General features: G+C 38.6%; 1 protein-coding gene across 1 annotated transcript in view; it reads left to right on the forward strand.

Annotated features, from left to right (window-relative positions):
- The window catches only part of ELL2 (elongation factor for RNA polymerase II 2), a 93,328-nt gene that overhangs the window by 49,459 nt on the left and 25,353 nt on the right, over positions 1-18,516 (forward strand). Inside the window, exons 3-4 of the mRNA XM_080682706.1 lie at positions 10,887-11,008; positions 17,194-17,357. Coding sequence (XP_080538832.1) covers positions 10,887-11,008; positions 17,194-17,357 — 286 coding nt within the window. The remainder of the gene's footprint in view (positions 1-10,886; positions 11,009-17,193; positions 17,358-18,516) is intronic.

Below are 18,516 nucleotides of genomic sequence, written 5' to 3' on the forward strand. Positions count from 1 at the left end.
TGCACAGAATTTATGCACTTTAGAGGAGAATTAATTAGAGGAAATATTTTAATATTTCTATTTGCCCTTTCTCTATAATAGAAGTGTCCAGCTGGCTCCACCCCCATTGAGCGACACCAAGACCTGGCTGGCCCCACCCCATCAAGCCTTACTAGGCAGGGAACACAGCCTCACGTCCTGGCGCTGGGGCGGGGAGGCACGGCATTAGGTCCCCCTGCCCTGGTGCCGGGGCGGGAGGCGTGGCCTAAGGGGACCCCCGGCCTCACCCCACGGAGCTGGAGGCACCGGGACCTGTCACCAGGTCTCCACATGCATGCAGCCTCCTGGTGATGGACTGTGATGGCGCGAGGGCATCATGGTGTGAGGGTATGACGACCATTTGCATATTAGCTCTTTATTATATAGGATAAATGTGGATCTTGTTTTCTTATCCATTCAGCTATTCTATATATTTTTTATTGGGCATTTAATCCTTTTACATTTAAAGTGCTTATTGTTAAATATGTAGTTATTGTCATTTTATTATTTATATTTATGTTCCTTTATTTCCCTTTTTACTAAAGAAGTCCCTGTAACATTTCTTGTAGTATTGGTTTGGTGGTGATGAACTCCTTTAGCTTTTTCTGTTTGGGTCAGAACTGCAATTTTTGTCTGGGTTAGAACTGTGTGTATCAATAGCTTTATACATGTAAAATCAGAAATAGTTTTACTTCTTTTATAGTCTTGAAGGATATTGGCACGTGAAAACTGACTAGAATTACATTTTATGAAATGAACCTTCCCTAAGGAACATATTTCCAGGATAGATGTTTTGAAAGAGATTTATAAAATATACTGTAGGCTTTGACACAAGCAAAGAAACACAACCCTTAAAATATTGTTTGCATTTGTGAATATTGAATGCTGTAGTCACAAAGTTGTGTTTCCCATGAGAATCCTTAATTCTATTTTCTTTGTTTCTTTGTTGTACTGTAGCTAGTCTCTGGGGCTCTAAAAGCAGCGTTTTCTTTTTCTGGATAGGGCTCATGGGAAGCAGTGTTTACTACCCTTCTAGAGTAGCAGCAGGCACCTGCGATTTTTCAGCCTTGCATAAACATCTGTTGTGACTTACTCATTCTTGTATCTTTTCTCTCTGAGTTTAGAACAATTAGAAACATTGCTAGTCTTTTGGTTTGTTTGCCCACATAACTTCTTCTGGCTTCTGTTTAAGCTAATCCTTAAGTTATGACCTTGAAGGTTTCCAGCCCCTTACTTTAGTAAATACCAAGTATTCAGAGTAAGTGTTGTCAACTTTTAAGTACCCACAAGGCACTTATTACCATTTGAAAATTACTTTAAAAATCAAAAGCATCATTATGTTAAGGAAGGCATGTGTGTGCTTGAATCAAACAGGCTGAAATCAGAGAGTGAGCGCCCTAATACTGTCTTTACATCATCAGAGCAAAAAATTTCTCCCCGAGAATTGTCAGTCCACTCCCTTTCTATGCCCCTGATTCTATTATATTCACCAGTTTATTCTGTTCATTAGATTTTTTTATTCACTTGATTTTTAGATTCACTTGTTGATAGATATGTATTTGTTGTTCATAATTTTTTTAAATATATTTTATTGATTTTTTACAGAGAGGAAGGAAGAAGGATAGATAGTCAGAAACATCGATGAGAGAGAAACATCGATCAGCTGCCTCTTGCACACCTCCTACTGCGGATGTGCCCGCAACCAAGTTACATGCCCTTGACCAGAATCGAACCCGGGACCTTTCAGTCCGCAGGCCGACGCTCTATCCACTGAGCCAAACCGGTTTTGGCTGTTGTTCATAATTTTTATCTTTACCTTTTTCTTCTTCTTCCTCTTCTTAAAGAATACCTTTCAGCATTTCCTATAATACTGGTTTGGTGGTGATGAACTCCTTTAGCTTTTTCTTATCTGTGAAGCTCTTTATCTGCCCTTCAATTCTGAATGATAGCTTTGCTGGGTAGAGTAATCTTGGTTGTAGGTTCTTGCTATTCATCACTTTGAATATTTCTTGCACTCCCATCTTTTATTACTAAGCTATAATTGACATATAACATTATCTTAGTTTCAGGTATACAACATAATGATTTGATATTTGTATATATTGGAAGTGATCACCACAATAAGTTTAACATTTATCACTATACATGATTAGTTCTGATTCAATCAGAGAGAATGGTGGTGAGATAGGTTCATCTTTTTAAATTTCACAACAACCATACAAAGTAATATCAATACAATCACATTGTACTGATGAGGAAACAGGATTAAAGAGGTTAAGTTACAAGTAATGCAGATAAGAGACTCTGGAGTCAGACTTGGAAACTGGACAATTTGCTGCAGAGCTCATGACCTAGCACACTGGTTGTAGTCTATTTGCACTTCCCCCTTTCATGTGTGTGTAAAAGAGTTCTTACTTTTTTCTTCTCATAACATTGAGGGAAACCCACCTTTGAACTGGAAATACAAGCTGACCCAATAATAAAGAAAACATTTTTAAAAGCAAAGAGAACAAGGCAGTAGGACACCGTTTCCTATCTTTGGAATCCTTCAAGTATTTGGCACTAATTAGCATAAAAAAGGCACAGAAGAGTTCATATTTTGTAAACAATCTGTCATGTTTGTCATTTAAGATGTGACTAAAATTTAATTAATACAGTTATATCCCCTGGCTATGGTACATCTTATGGCTATTTCTTTTTCCTTAGTGTAGAGCCGTGGTTTTGTGACTTTGGTCCCGAGCCTGGAGATTTTGTGATGTTATCATTGAGGCTGCCTTAGCATTTCCAGTCACTCACTATTCCTTTCCTCACCCAGATCAGCTCTGATTCTGTTTGTAATACGTGGTTGGTTTCCCATAAGATTTTGTTTTTTTAATATATTTTTATTGATTTCAGAGAGGAAGGGAGAGAGAGAGAAACATCAGTGATGGGAGAGAATCATTGATTGGCTGCCTCCTGCACGCCCCCTACTGGGGATCCAGGTGGCAACCTCGGCATGTGCCCTTGACTGGAATAAATCAGTCCGCAGGCTGACACTCTATCCACTGAGCCAAACCAGCTAGGGCATCCCCATAAGATTTTTTAAAAATGTTATTCTATAGCTTTTAAAAAGGTTTGGCTATTATTGTTGTTGAAAAATGGAGAATTAAGAGTTAAGTATACTTCCAAGTCTGTATAGAAATAGTCTTCAGACTTAAATATTACTTATGTTAGTAAATTTAAAAGTTTTTGTGGTAACATTGAGTTGGGGTGAAACCATGTGTATTGCAAAATCTAGGGCCTTGGTCACTTTCAGCAACTTAATCTTGAGGGTCACAACTGTCAAGTATCAGTCTCTCTCCTAGACCAGTGGTCAGCAAACTCATTGGTCAACAGAGCGGCAAACCGCGGCTCGCGAGCCACATGTGGCTCGCGAGCCGCAGTTTGCTGACCACTGCCCTAGACTTACACAACTGTCTCTGACTGCCATGGGCCATTTTCTTCCCTCCGATGTTTCTGTAGCATTTCCTTCCTGGTATGACAGAAAAAGAGCTTTCCTCAAGACTCCAAGAGAGCAAGAAAAGGAGAAGATTTGCAATGAATTTGGAAATTGACAAACACACTTAAGATATTTTTCCTCGTAGAATTCAGGTTTGGGTTTTGTTTTGAAGAAATAAATCATTTTTAAAACAAAAGTCTGCTTCCTGCTTGACCAGGAGAATTACTAAATTGATAATTACTTACTGTGGTCTCCCTAAATTAAAATATAAAGTGGCTTAAAGATGCTGGATCATTATTTTTGAATGGAATTTGGGGAGGCCAGAATATTTTGTGAGTGTTTAACAAATATACTTAAAAAAAATAAAACTTACAAATTTAAGTTCAACAAACCCAGAAAGCCACTTGGTCTAGGTTTTAGGGCTAAATATAGCACAAGAGAAGTCAGAAACATTCTCATCCTGATATTTGTACAACACAGCAGGCAACTGTGTGGGATTTTTTTTCCTCTCCTTTCATTTTGTTATTTATTTTTGCCTGCTCTGAAAGATCTGGTTTTCCACGGAATCTTAAGTGATCTATTTCAGCTACATCTCTACTTTTTTAGTGTCCTTATCATATGGCTTCTTCTGAGTGAACTTAATCTAGACCCAAGTTTCTTCACATGAATCCAATATATTTTTATTAGGTATTTACTGTGTCCCAATTACATGTGAAAGTAAGACTATGGTCCTTGCCCCCAAAGAACTCGAAGTCTGGTGGGGAGGATGACACCTAAACAGATACTTGGCATGCAGTCTAGTGAAGGCAACCATAGAGATGGACCCAGAGGGCTGTGGGAACCCTGACAGGGGACTTGCTCCCTGAGGGAAGGGTTTATGAAATGAGTCTTAAATAAAGGATAAGTTAGCACAAGCCAAGACAAGAAGTGGGGACATTAAATATAAGCGGAGAGTCAGGCCCTTCTATTGAGAAGGAACCTCATATGTTCTATTAAGGAGCTTAGACTATATGGTATATATGTAGTAGGGAACCATGAAGAAATAAATTATTCTTGGGACTGACATGGGCATTTTATGAGACTAGTTTGGGCAGCTGAATGATTAGAGGATTGGGACCAAGAACAGGCAGAAGTGGAGATTGAAAGACCATTGTCCAAGCAAGAGGTGATATTGACCCAAAGCAGAGGAAGGAGATGAGAACATACATTTGAGAGATCATTTAGGAAGTAAAAGCAATAGGGCTATGGTTATCTGGATGTTGAGGAGTGTTCAGTGGTGTCAGAGAAGAGTCCAGTTGACTCCCCAGGATGCCAGTAACCTCAGTCACTAGGTAAACAGCAGTTTATGAACTGGGAGATGGATGATGTGGGAGGGTGGGCAGATTTAGGGATAAGATGGGAATTCCTTTCTATATATAAGCATTGATTCTAAGGAATATACTTAAGTTTTAGAAGGGACTGATTAATAAAATGAAAATGAAAAGCAGTTTTATGATAGTTACAGAACTGAATGAGAGGTTTTAGTTTTTGCTATCAAAGAAAGACTTGTGGATTAATAGCCATGAAGTTTGAACAGACTTCAGTGGCTTTCTCACTTTCCTTCTAAAAGCTACTTTAGCGCTTATATCAGTTTTACAGTAATTTTCAAATACAGATTTTCTATTCTCTCATGCTTCATAATCCGTATACCTTTCCCTTGATACAGTATCTCTAGTATTTGCTATTTGCATATTTCCTCTGCCAATAACTGTCAAACACACACCCACCTTCTTTTTTTTTTTTCCTGGAAATACCCAGCTACCAACCAAAAGACCCAACCACCTGGTCTTTTCTAAATAATTTTTAGCCATGACACTACAAAATGAGTCATAACAGAACTTACTTTGAAGCCCTCTTTTTAGCTGGTGAAACCAGCATTGGTCATTTGTATTTTAATGTACTTACCTAGTATGGATTGATTTAGTTATATTAATACTTATCATATTCAAGATACTATATACACATATATAGACACATAAATATATTTGTATATACACACACAACTCCATTCTTTTAAGGGAAAACACATTAGTGTTATCCTTGATTTCTCTCTTTCTTACATTCCTCACATTCAGTATGTCTAGGAATCTTGCAGATTGTATCCCAAATCCATCTACTTCTCCCCATTTCCTGGTCCAAGTCACCATCATCTCACTCCTGGATTTCTATACATATGTGCCTAAATGCAGGGATCTTTGTCAGTTTTATTTATTAATGTATCTCAGAAACTAGAATAGTGCCTGACATAGTGGGCACTCAGTTAATATTTATGAAATAAATGAATTAAATGAACAAACCCATCAATGTCATCTTATTAGATACATTTATAAGGCTGATTTCATATTAACAGAGCCAAAAATTACTCAAGGGAGTTGTTTTTTGTGTGTGTTTTTGCTTTTTGTTTTTAGTTTTAATTATATAGTAACTTGGGTGTATTTGACTTTTAAAAATTAGCACTTTATTTCTATAAATGTTATTGCTTATTCATAACCAATTAAAATTAGTTTTGAAATATTGCCATCAATGGTTTCTCCAAAATGGCCATGAATTTGAAAGAATATATTAGGGGTGAAAATACAATTCTCAAAAAATGATTTTTCTAATAAGCCATATACTCTATAGAAGTAACATAACCAAGAAAGCTCAATATTAGCTTATTCTATCCTTTCATCAAGAACTTTGTAAGAAATTTTAATAACTGGATCTAAAGAAGTTATGTGAAGGATAATAGGGAAAGATATTGTACTTCACTTTTTTCTTTAAAACACATCTTGCTAAAGACAAAGAATATAAGGAAATAAATGGGCTTACTTTTTCCTGAATTATACATATTCATTGCTACATGGCCTGAATTTTTTTATAACTGCCAGTATTTTCTCTTTGTGCTAGAAAATTTAGCATTTTGCACTAGTTGTCTCAGTAAAGTATCATGTGGAAATTTCAGGTATTTCTAGCATGTATGGGACCCTATCTACCCCTGCCATTCTCTGTCAGTGGGAATATTTATTTCTTATTGATTTCTGTAATGCTACTTAATGTTTTCTATTGCCAGTGAAAGATACCCTGCCTTTTCTGCTCTCCCAAACCCACCCCTTTCGTTTCCACATCTGGGCTGATCTGAGAAGCCTTTTTGTTTTCCTTCCTAAACCCATAATGTTAGGCCTTAAGTCATAACTACAGCTCTAGTTTGAAAAATAGGACTTGTGGCTTTCAGGTTGAGGTTTCTGTTTTCTGTTCTGATTCTAGATGTTTTATGCTGCCCCTAAACTCTGACACCTGAACAGTACATGCAAATGCACTCCTCTAGCTAAACTGACACAATCATTAAAAGTGTGGAAAGGATTTGAGAACAATAAGGAATTCTAAAGTTTAAATGTTTATAGCAATCTTTATCTATATCCAAAGTAAGATATATAGTGTATATGTAGCAAAATAATAGATATCGTAGTCAAATAATTCTAAGAGCCAAGCTGGCCTCCTGAAATATCAGAGGAGATGGGTTCTGAGGTCATACAAACTGGGAAACGACTAATTTGAAAGAACTTACAGCAAAGAAAGTTGTTTAGTGTAACCAGGCATTTCCCAAATTTATTTGAAGATAGAACCCTTTTTTTATATAAGGAAACTTTTCAACATGCTTTGGAAATACTGGTGGAAAGAGAGCAGACACATTAGTTGTTCTAGAACTGGCTCAGGCATTAATCAGCATTTTCATTCATTCAACAAACATGTATGGAATGACTACTTTGTACCACACATTGTTCAAGATGCTGGTGATATATACAGGGAACAAACCAGGCAAAAGTCTCCATCTTTCTAAGGACTATATTATAGTCAAGGGAAAAAGAGAATAAACATACTTTGTGATTTAGTGCAGGTACTAAGTGCTCTAGACAAATATGGGGGCAGGGTTAGGAGGTCAGGAGTAAGGAGTTGCAATTTTAAATAGAGTCATAACCCTTGAGCAAGTCACTGAAACTCTCTCTGTTCCTTTTCTATGAAATGAAGAAATTCAGTTAGATGATTTCTAAGGCCTGTCAGCACGATGAGTCTGCTTTAAAGACCAAGCATTATCATATCAAGCTGTGGTACTGCTAGGTCACAAGCATCTCATTGTGTGTTTATAGTCACCTTAGCAGGAAAGGCTCGATATTAAAACTCACAGAATTACTGTCCAAGAAAAGCTTCTGTAAGTTTAAATCATTTGTAACACCCACAAAAGATTAAAGCATTTATTTTAAATAAATGTTAAAGAAAAACCTGATGGTCTTATTTTTAATCTAGTGTGTTACCTCAATCTAATATTGAGTAGAAAGTATTTGACTTAAGGGTAAGTAACCCCTGCAAATAAAGGTACCAATGGCTTTTAAGCAGAAGTTAGCACACCCATGTGAGAAATTTGCAGTAGTGTGCACATTGCATTTCTGCCCTACATCCTTATGTAAATAGGAGATCTGTGACTTGATGTTGAAATGACCTTTCAGACAGTATTCCATTGCCACATGCCTGAGCTTGAATCTCGGAATAATTAGAAGCCTTGACTTACAAATCTCAGTATACAGTGTTTATGTTAATTATAAATGTCTGAAAGTTTCCTGAAACTTTTTCTTCAGAGCTTTTTATCAAAGACAGGCTGGAGTTTGGGAGGAGGGTTGTGGAATGTGGTCCTAAATCTTTGATTTTCAATCTTTCATTTTTGGAATGTAATTTAAAATCTACTTTTCCAGTTACCTAGAACATGGTGGTATATTTTTATATTCTTCATCTTGAATAAGAAGCTGTTTGGAATCATAGTCTTTGATACTTTTAAAATATTTCATTCTTAAGGCATTTAGCTAAAAATTTCAAGCTGACCATATTTAGAATATCTAAATATAAAGTTATTCCCACTTACCTATAGAAAAAGCTTAAAACACTATAATTAATTGTGAAGTTCCTATCACTGAAGGGATACTCTTCCAAGATGGCTTCTAAATCAGACTTCAGAATTTCTTTTCCCATGGTGGCTAGCCCAGTCCCTAGAAGTTGACCCTAGGCCTACCAATAACAGTAATTTCATTTTCATCTCCCTTTCATATTCCGTAAATTCAAAGGCCAGTTGATAAGAAAATGCCTTGTGACCATTCTGGAAGAAAGGACTGACTCCTATTTCACTGTGGAATAGACTCCTATATGTCAGAGAGATGAGTGATGAATATTCGCAAGTTTCCTCATGTCTAGTCTCTGAAATGTCTCATTTATTGCCCTTGATTAGACAAGCTCTCAAATCCCACCTTAGCTGTGGCCTTAACAGTTCCACAGTTCCCTCTGAGGTCCCCTTGGTTTAGTTCTGAAGTCTCCATTCCCCCCATCCTACCCCACCCCTGCCTGCCCAAATTGTCATGCACAACCTGCTCTTTCCACTAAGTCAGTCTCCTATTTTACTCCCCATGGGACCAAACTGTTATGCAGACTTACCAGCTATAAACATTAGTAGTCCTTTGTATATCCATTTTATTTGTAAGAGTATATTTAGATATTGATACAAATAAAATTTGAATCTAATTTGTACCATCTTCAGGAAATTAGATACACTACATCTATAGACCATGTAATTTAAGCTTTTGAAATTTTGAAGATATAAAGATCACTTGATGACATCTTATTCAGATCTTTTCCAGCAAGTGCCTGAGATTAGGTCAGTCTGTACCATCTGCATTGCTGCAGCTCTAAAAACCACTGATGTAGAGGTCATACATACTTATGCTTACTAGCACATTTTTGAGTGTTTGTATGTGTATGTGTATGTGTATGTGTATGTGTATGTGTATGTGTATGTGTATGTGTGTGCATGCACACACACCCGGCAGCCAGTTAACTCTGAGTCTTAATCTTCCAATCATGGAAAGGAGAGATGCAGGGAGAAGAATGAGAATTATACAACACTTTCCCCTCCCAGTTTTGAACTAAATTACTAAGACTATGTGTATTTGGGGGCTGGATGGCAGGATGTCATATTTTACATTTGTGCCAACAAATCCTTTTTGTAATTGTCCCCATGGTGGCCCCTGCAGACCCAAGGGAAGAAAGGTTTCGGGAGCTGGAAAGGGTGGAACAGTTTAAAGACAGTGAGAATGTTCCAGTTAATTTGTTCACAGATGTTTATGAAGCTTCTATCATGTGCCAGGAATATGATCCTGGTGCAGGGGCTCAGTTATCCCTAGAGCAGTCCTATCCCTTCCCTCATCTAGTAGAGAAACCAGACTTTGAGCAGGAGCATGGAAAACATACCCTGTTTCACAGTGTTGCCTGGGGCTCAGCCTCAGAGTGCCTTGCAAAATCATCTCAGTAGGCTGCTGACCCTGTTCTATGAGCATAAGGATGAATGAGGGGTTCGTTTTGCTATGAATGTAATTATGGCATTCACCTTATGCTGCTAGATATTCTTCAAAAATATTACTCAAAGTAGCAAGATTTAAATTAAATATGTATATGTAATAAGAGAGCAAAAGATTGGGACATGGACTTTATCTTAGAAAGCATTTAAATGTGTTTTTAAAAACTGATTTTAGAAGGAGAGGAAAGGAGAGGGAGAAACATCAATGTGAGAGAAACATTGATTGCATCCCCAGTGGAGACTGAACCTGCAACCTGGGCATGTGGCCTGGCCAGTAATCGGACCAGCGACCTTTAAATGCATGGGATGACTCTCAACCAACTAAGCCACACAGGCCACAGCTATCTTAGAGAGCATTTATTTTTTTTTTAATATTTTTTATTGATTTTTTTACAGAGTGGAAGGGAGAGGGATAGAGAGTTAGAAACATCGATGAGAGAGAAACATCGATCAGCTGCCTCTTGCACACCCTCTATTGGGGATGTGCTCGCAACCAAGGTACATGCCCTTGACCGGAATCGAACCTGGGACCCTTGAGTCCGCAGGCCGATGCTCTATCCACTGAGCCAAACCAGTTAGGGATTAGAGAGCATTTAAATATCCAGAAGCTATTCAGCAAGGGGTCATATCAGCCAAACAGATCCTGTGTAACTCAAAAGAGGATGAACTTTTTGGCCAATTCACTAGTAACTCTTTCATGTGAACTATAATTATTTGCTTATTTGCAATGAAGAGGGTTCCTCTCATAAACTAATTGATGGGTAGAAGTTATTACTGGCACTTTAGGGTAAAAAGTGAACACAAGAATATGGTGAGTTATAGATATACTTGCCAGATTTCTTAGATGATTGGGTAACTTAAATGCAAATAGGGCTCGGGTATAAAGTGAACATTACTTGAAAGATAGTCAGCCATCAGATCATTTTATAGAAAATTTATAATTTGAGGTGTTTTTCTCTTTTTCTCTCCTTTTAGCTTGTCAAAATTCCCAGAAATGATCCCATCAATGAAGTGCATACATTTAACTTCTATTTGTCAAATGTGGGTAAAGACAACCCTCAGGGCAGCTTTGACTGCATTCAGCAGAGATTCTCCAGGTAAGTACATTTCAGGGTATGCTAAGGGGAAAATCATTCTTCTCTGAGGGTTTTTTAAAAATTAAACAATAAAATACATAGTAGTTATTTATAAATATTTATTGAATTGAATGGCAAAGCTCATTTATTTACAGTATTTGAGAAATATTGAGCACCTACTCTGTACTAGAAATTATATTTGTCACTGTGGGCAACGATTACAAAAATTTTAACATTCTTACTCTCGAGGGATTTTTAAAGTAAAGATTTTTTTTAACCTATAAAACATGGTTTATTTGCTTGTTTTATTAAAGACAAGTTTGGGGATTTAAAAAAAGTTTATATTTATTGCATTTAAATAAGAGTGCCTTTTATAGTACACTCAAGACTAGTATTTAGGGATAAAGGAGGAAAAAATCCTATATACCTTGCATATTCTTTTTCTTCTTCCCCATGCAAGCCTTATTTTAAAGTAGATTTTTAAAAATCTTTATTCTGCAGCAGAATGAAAACAAGAAATTAACCCCAGCATAGTAGTCATTTCTGATTTTTTTTTTTTTTTTTTTAAGAAAGAAGATAAGAATACACACCCACATCCCAGGGTACCATGGAACTCTTATCTATTTAGATTCTCTATACAATAAGCTACTTGTTTCACTCTTCTTTGCTGTGGTTGTTTCTGATTAAAGAATGGGCCCCTTGAGTAGGGGGAGTTGTTCCGCCTGTGGATAAAGACAAGGCCTTAGAGTCCCCAGCCTTCCAGGAGTCACTGATATTGGCCCAAAGTGCCCTGGGCCATCCATCCCTATCCTGTCTGCACTGCACTTGAAGCTGTGTTTAGGCTTGCTGTGCATGAGAGAAAGATGAAGGGAAAGGTGTGTTTCAAGTGAGCACAGTAGGCAGAGATATAAAATAAGACACATCACTGAAAGAGTTTAAATTTTTCCTCTCATTTAAGGTGACTACCTTTTAATCTGCCTTTCCCCCTGAGTATATGTTAATTTTGCTTTCTAAAAATTGCCCACCTCCAAACTTACATTTTTGGTATAAATTGCATGTTATAAATTTTATAGACCTTTCTGCACTATTCACTGGGATAGCTACTGAGCACATGTGGCTATTTACATCTCAATTGATAAAAGTGAAATAAAATTTAAAACTTTTACTTCTTCACCTAGACTAACCACACACTACAGGCTCTATAACAAGGTGTCTGGTTGCTATCAGAGTGGACAGCAAAGATATTAATCATTTTCACCATTGCAGAAAGTTCTATGGGACAGTATTACAATCAATTATAGAATCACCAAGTATAAGGGTCCTTGGTAATTGTTCAACCCCATCTTTTTACAGGTTACTTCCCACAATTACATAACTGTTTAGATAATGACTGGGCTGAATGAGAACTGAGTTCTCCTAATTTCAGTCCAGTGTTTATTGCATACCACACTGCATACTGATTTCTAATTGTGGTGCATTCACCTAGAATGCTTGTCTTTAGAGAATTATTATATTACTAGAGGCCCAGTGCACGATTTCGTGCACCTTGAAGGGAACTGTGGGCTAAGAGGCTGCGGTGGGCACAGGGGTGGGTCTAGGCTAATCCTCCGCGCCCTCGCCCAGCCTCTCCTGCCATGGCCTGGGTCCCCTGTCTGTTTACAGCCCTGCTCCCACTGCCACCGCTCCCATGTGCTGACGGCACTGGCCCCACTCGTACCCCCTGATGGCGTGGAGTGTTTGGTGCTGGCACCAGCAGAGGGTGCAAGTGGGACCGGCACCATCAGCAGGTGCGAGCGGTGGCTGCTACCCTGATCGCCCCTCAGGAGCAGGGGGAGGTGGAGAAGCCCTCAGGGGTGTTCGGGGCTTGCAGACACCGCTTGCACCCTCTGACAGTGCTGAGCGATCGGGGCCAGTGCTGGGCACCAGCAGCAGGTATGAGCAGCGGCTCTGGTACCAGCTGCGGGTGCAAGAGGGGCCATCACTGACAGCAGGTGCGAGAGGCAGCTGCCAGCCCCGATCGCCCCTCAGGAGCAGGGGGAGGTTGAGAAACCCTGAGGGGTGATCGGGCTGGCAGCCGCCACTCACACCCACTGATGGCGCCAAGCAATCAGGGCCAGCACTGGGTGCTGGCAGTGGGTGTGAGCGGGGCTGGTGCCAGCAGCAAGTGCGAGTGCCGGGCATGACCATGGCACACGGGAGCAAAGAATTTTCAGTAACCACCAGAGGCTCTCCCTGATGACAGGAACCGGCACCCCACCTTGGTCTGGCGCCCCCACTCACCTGCTCTACCATCCCACCACAGCCAACACCTGCCATGTTCAGTGCTCTGCCGCCTGCTGCCAACGCCCGCCATGTTCCGCGTGCGCCTCCTGGTGGTCAGCACACGTCATAGCGACTGGTTGGTTGGTTGGTTGGTTGTTCCGCTAATCAGTCTATTTAGCCTTTTATTATATAGGATAGGATAGGATAAGATAGTGCTATCATTTTTACATCAAATTGAACTATGTCCCCTTAGGAATTTTATTAAAGAACTTAATTCCCTTTTCAATACCAGTCATATCATCATAGGTGATATGGTTCTCCCTGACATCACAAATATCCTGTGTGCTTATTTCTACTTTGCTTGTTTGGAGAAGGATTTAAGGTCACTTAAAACTATACATGATGCAGCAAGAGAAAAGAAATAGTTATTGTGAAAAAATTTGGGACAAATGCTATGCTATGATCCAAGTGTGCTGTATAAAAAGTGTGATCCAAGTATAAAAGTCTGATTCAAAGTGCTTTATAAAATGGTGTGGTATGGTATAAATTGAAATTTGCCACTAAAAAAATCAAAAGTACTCAAACTTTCAGTTCTCAACCTGGCAAGCAAACCTTTTTATCTGTATCCACCTTTCTATTCAATTTAATTTTATTTTTCCAATGGATCCTGTCTTTCATGCAATTGTGCAAGCTCCTCAAAGACAGGGGCTTTCTTATACCCTTTTTCTAGTCTTACAATGCTGGTGGAGCTCAAATTAAATACTTAATAAATAGATGGCCAAAAACTAGATATTAACTAGTCTCCTTTCTTGTCTTTCTTTATAAATCTCCTTAAATCACACTTTCTCCTATGTAAAATGGAGGAAATCCTAAAGTCAAATTTACTTTTCAAAAATTCCTTAAATTTGCTCATTCACAGACCTGGTGAAAATACATAGTTTGGGGCACTCAAGTATGGGAAACAGTGAGCTAGGTTAGAGAAAGACCACAGGATGTTTACATACATACTAGAGGCCTGGTGCACGAATTCGTGCACCAGTGGGGTCCCCCAGTCTGGCCTGTGGGATCGGGCTGAAACCAGTTCTCCGACACCCCCCAAGGGGTCCCGGATTGTGAGAGGGCACAGACCAGGCTGAGGGACCCCACCGATGCACGACTGGGGCCGGAGAGGGATGCGGGAGGTTGGCCAGCCAAGGAGGGACCGAGGGAGGGCTCCAGGGTGTCCAGTCCATCTCACTCAGTCCCAATCGAGCGGACACCAGCAGCAAGCTAACCTACCAGTCAGAGCGTCTGGCCCCTGGTGGTCAGTGCATGTCATAGCGACTGGTTGACTGACTCCTGGTGGTCAGTGCACGTCATAGCGAGTGGTTGAGCGGCCTTAGCATATCATTAGCATATTATGCTTTGATTGGTTGAACAGACGAGCGGACGATCAGACACTTAGCATATTAGGCTTTTATTATATAGGATAGGATGTCAGCATATTTGAACTTTTAAGGTACCTCAATTGAAAAGGGATGAATGGAGAATTCTAGAGAGTACCTTCTTGCCTGCAGGGTTTAGTTTTCATGTAAAGATCTGTTTCTTGATCTTGAATTGTGCAAGTTGAGAAAGTTGTATTTCAAGTGAGCACAGTAGGCAGAGATATAAAATAAGACACATCACTGAAAGAGTTCTAACTTGATCTTGAATTGTGCAAACTAAAATTTCATTGTGATTGACAACATGTTCAGCTTATTCTCACTATGTAAATTACATAGTAAGTAGTGGGAGATCTTGGAATTCAAACTTCTTGCCACCTGTGGTCTTTTCTGTACTCTACTGCAATCTTCCATTCCTCTTTTTCTTCTCCATACTGATTCCCCTGAGGCTTAAATCTCTCCCTCCCTCTCTCATTCCCCTCTTTTTATCAGTTTCTCAGCATTCATACATGCTCAGGTGAGTCTCATTAAAAAAGAAAATAAAGACAAACAACCTCATTTGCAGTCACTTCTGGAAAGCCTGGCGTCAGTCTCCACCATTCCACTGAAACTGCTCCATCATGGGAGTCCTTGAACTCCTTGCCCTGAATCCAGTGAATGCTTATTAGTTTCTTATTACTCTAGACTTGTTGCCAGCATTTCACACTGTTGACCACTCTGATTCTTGAAGCATTCTGTATCAGTGGCTTCCATGACACACTGCTTTTCTGGTTTCCTTGGCTTACCTTTTCAGTCTCCTGTGGTCTTTTCATCTTCTTATTGCTTATTCTAAATATTAGTATTCTTCACAATTGGTTCCCTCTTGAGATGTCTCCTCATTTTTTCAGTCACCATGTCCAACATAAAACTTATTTTCTCTCTTCCAACACCACCCCAGTGTCTCCATAAGTGTCAGCACTTGGTAACCTGGGCATGATCTTTAACTTCTATTCCCCACTCTCTTCCTTTATGGCCAATGACTGACCAAATCCTATCAATGCTGCCTCCTCACTATCTCTGGAATCTGTTTACTATTTTGCATTCACACCACCCTACACCGGTTCAAGTCATCACTTCTTGCCTGTAGTTCTTTAGTAGCCTCCTAACTGCTTTCCTATCTTCTTCCTCCCAATCTGTTCTTTATCCAAATTGATCTTTCTACAATACAAAGGAGATATTTTCAGCTTCTGTTATTCTTGGGATAAAGTCCAAAATCCATACCAGGGCCTCAAAGCCCTGTGTATTGTACTTCTCATGCCCTCTTCAGCCTCATCTCTAATTGTCCTTTACAACTCTATTTGGCTTAACTGAAAAACTCTTCCTTGTTCCTCTTGGGTCTGCACAGATTGCTTATCCTCCTAGAACATTTCTGTCCTTCTTCCCCTTTGTCTGATCATCCCTCTAGGTCACTTGGGCATCACTTCTTTCAGGAAGCCTTTGCCTCTCCCTTCTCCCACACGTCCAGATGCAGCACTTCCTGGGAGTTCCCTACCCATTGCATTTATCACATTGTGTCATAATTTCCAGTTTGCTCATCCTTGTCACCCATTCGACAGAGAGCTCCTTGGAAGAGGGACCACATCTGTCTCAGTCCTTGTAATAGCCTGTGTACTCACACATTGCTGGCATGCAGTCCCTGCTCCATAAATATTTATGAGATGAATGAACCGATTTTTGAAAGTATTTGTACAGTTATTAGCAATTTACAAAATTTTTATTAACTTATTTTTTAGCTTTATAGCAAAGCTATTTCCAAATAAGTTTGGAAATCGAGTATCAGAGCTGCAATGGCATTTTCCTTACTTTTATAGTCCAATCTGTTTTAAGGCCATGCTAATTATTTCTGACAAAATCTCTTATCCAGTATTTTCTTCAATATTTGCTATATAAATAGGTCAAGCTTATATAGAGATTTAACAACGCATTAAATATAAATTCTACAAATGTTTAGAATCTTTGGGCTAATACTAATAAAGTAAGTTTTAATGTGGCAGTATTTTAGCTTTAAAATTAATATCTTATTAATAATCAAAAGAATTGTGGTGTGTTTGTTTCATCTAGTCTTTCTATCAACCATGTATATTATGGTTCCACTAAAAGTGAACTTTTAACGTTTCTCGTATCAGTGGTAGCTAATTCTTAAAATTTTTTGACTGTTAAATGAAAGAACTATAGTGCCTATCAAGATTCTGGTATTCACTCCAAATGCTCATTTTCCCAAAAAATTTCATGGATTTGATCTCTGAGAGCTCACTTCATCCACTCTATTCACAATAATAATAATTTTTTTAAAAGTGACATGAAATGAAGAAGAGAAACTCAAATATTTTAAATAATCTTTACAGTTAAAAATTACTAATATTAGTTATTTTAGGATTTCAGTTCTTATTTGGGCTGCTGATTTTAGGATTGTACAATTCTTTCTTGTACTTTATTGTACAAAATGAGGGGCATGTCTAACAAAGCCATCGCCTTACTTGACAGCTCTGGAGCCTCCCAGCTCGATTGCCTGGGATTTATACAAGATAAAATTACAGTGTGTGCAACAAACGACTCGTATCAGATGACACGAGAAAGAATGACCCAGGCAGAGGAGGAATCCCGCAACCGAAGCACAAAAGTTATTAAACCTGGTGGACCATATGTAGGTTTGTATAGATATCTTTCTTCTTCTCGCTGATTGATGGGAATATTGCAAGATCACTGTAGGTAAATACTGGTAATATTAATTTCATGAAAACACAAAAATTAGTTTTCAGTACATTTTAGATAACATGGTCAAAAATCATTTGTTCTCTTCAGACTACTGGTTAATTGAAGAACTTTTATTTCTTTCATAAATCTGAATTCTACGTTGGCTATTGGTTACTATTTTATAATATTGGGATCTGGTCAAGTTATTTTACTATGTGAGGTTGTAAGAATGGTACCATTGTGTTTTCTTTGTCATTGGATGATGTAATTTCAATGGTGGATGGTATGGTTTTTATTTTGTACTTTTGTAAGATTATTTTTACAAAAATCTTTTGGTAGGAATTATGAATTGATAATCTTTTTGTTGTAGCTTTTGCTTCCATTTTCAGAGGATCTTTGCATAATAGTGAATTTTATTGCAAAAGTATAAGATGTGCTTATATTAAGCATTAGGGTTATGCCTCCTTCGTACCTCAATTGTGATGTCATTTATAGATCCACATCCTCATCCATTAATTAAGAGCCTGCCCCACTTCCATTATGTTTATCATCAGTTCACTCAGATGCATCAGATTGAAGGGAAGGAAGACCAGACCAACAAGATGAGTCTCTCCTTTATGAGCAGTGACCCTAACAATTTTAGGGTTCATTCACAGTGACTGTTAACAGTAATAAAGGGAATTGTCAAGAGTGAGAATGAACTCTTTGAGGCTTTGGTCAGTTTAGTAACATAAGTCACTGGATAGTAAATGATGAAAGGATATTAATTTGGAAACATAAATGCTCACAAAAATAGTCTCTTGAAGAACCAAATCTCTTAATCAATATCTTTCCATAGTTTGTTAGAATCCTGCTTCTGTAATTTTCCCATTGCTGACCTAACTACAATACAATCAGCTTTGAGAAGCTCCACTAGTGACTTTAATAAGTATTTCTTTGGAACAAAGCCAGTGCTCTTGGGACCTGGTGCTTAGCTTAGATATATTTAGTTTGGTTTAACAACAATTCATATCTATACCCACGGGGTCCAGTTCCCTGCCCAGTAAGTTACCAGCAATGAGATTTTTTACTTTCCCTTTGTTGCTGAGTGAGGTAGCAACTTCCAACCCCCTT

The sequence above is a fragment of the Plecotus auritus genome (genome assembly GCF_963455305.1).
Source record: "Plecotus auritus genome assembly, chromosome: 7".
Taxonomy (NCBI): Eukaryota; Metazoa; Chordata; class Mammalia; order Chiroptera; family Vespertilionidae; genus Plecotus; species Plecotus auritus.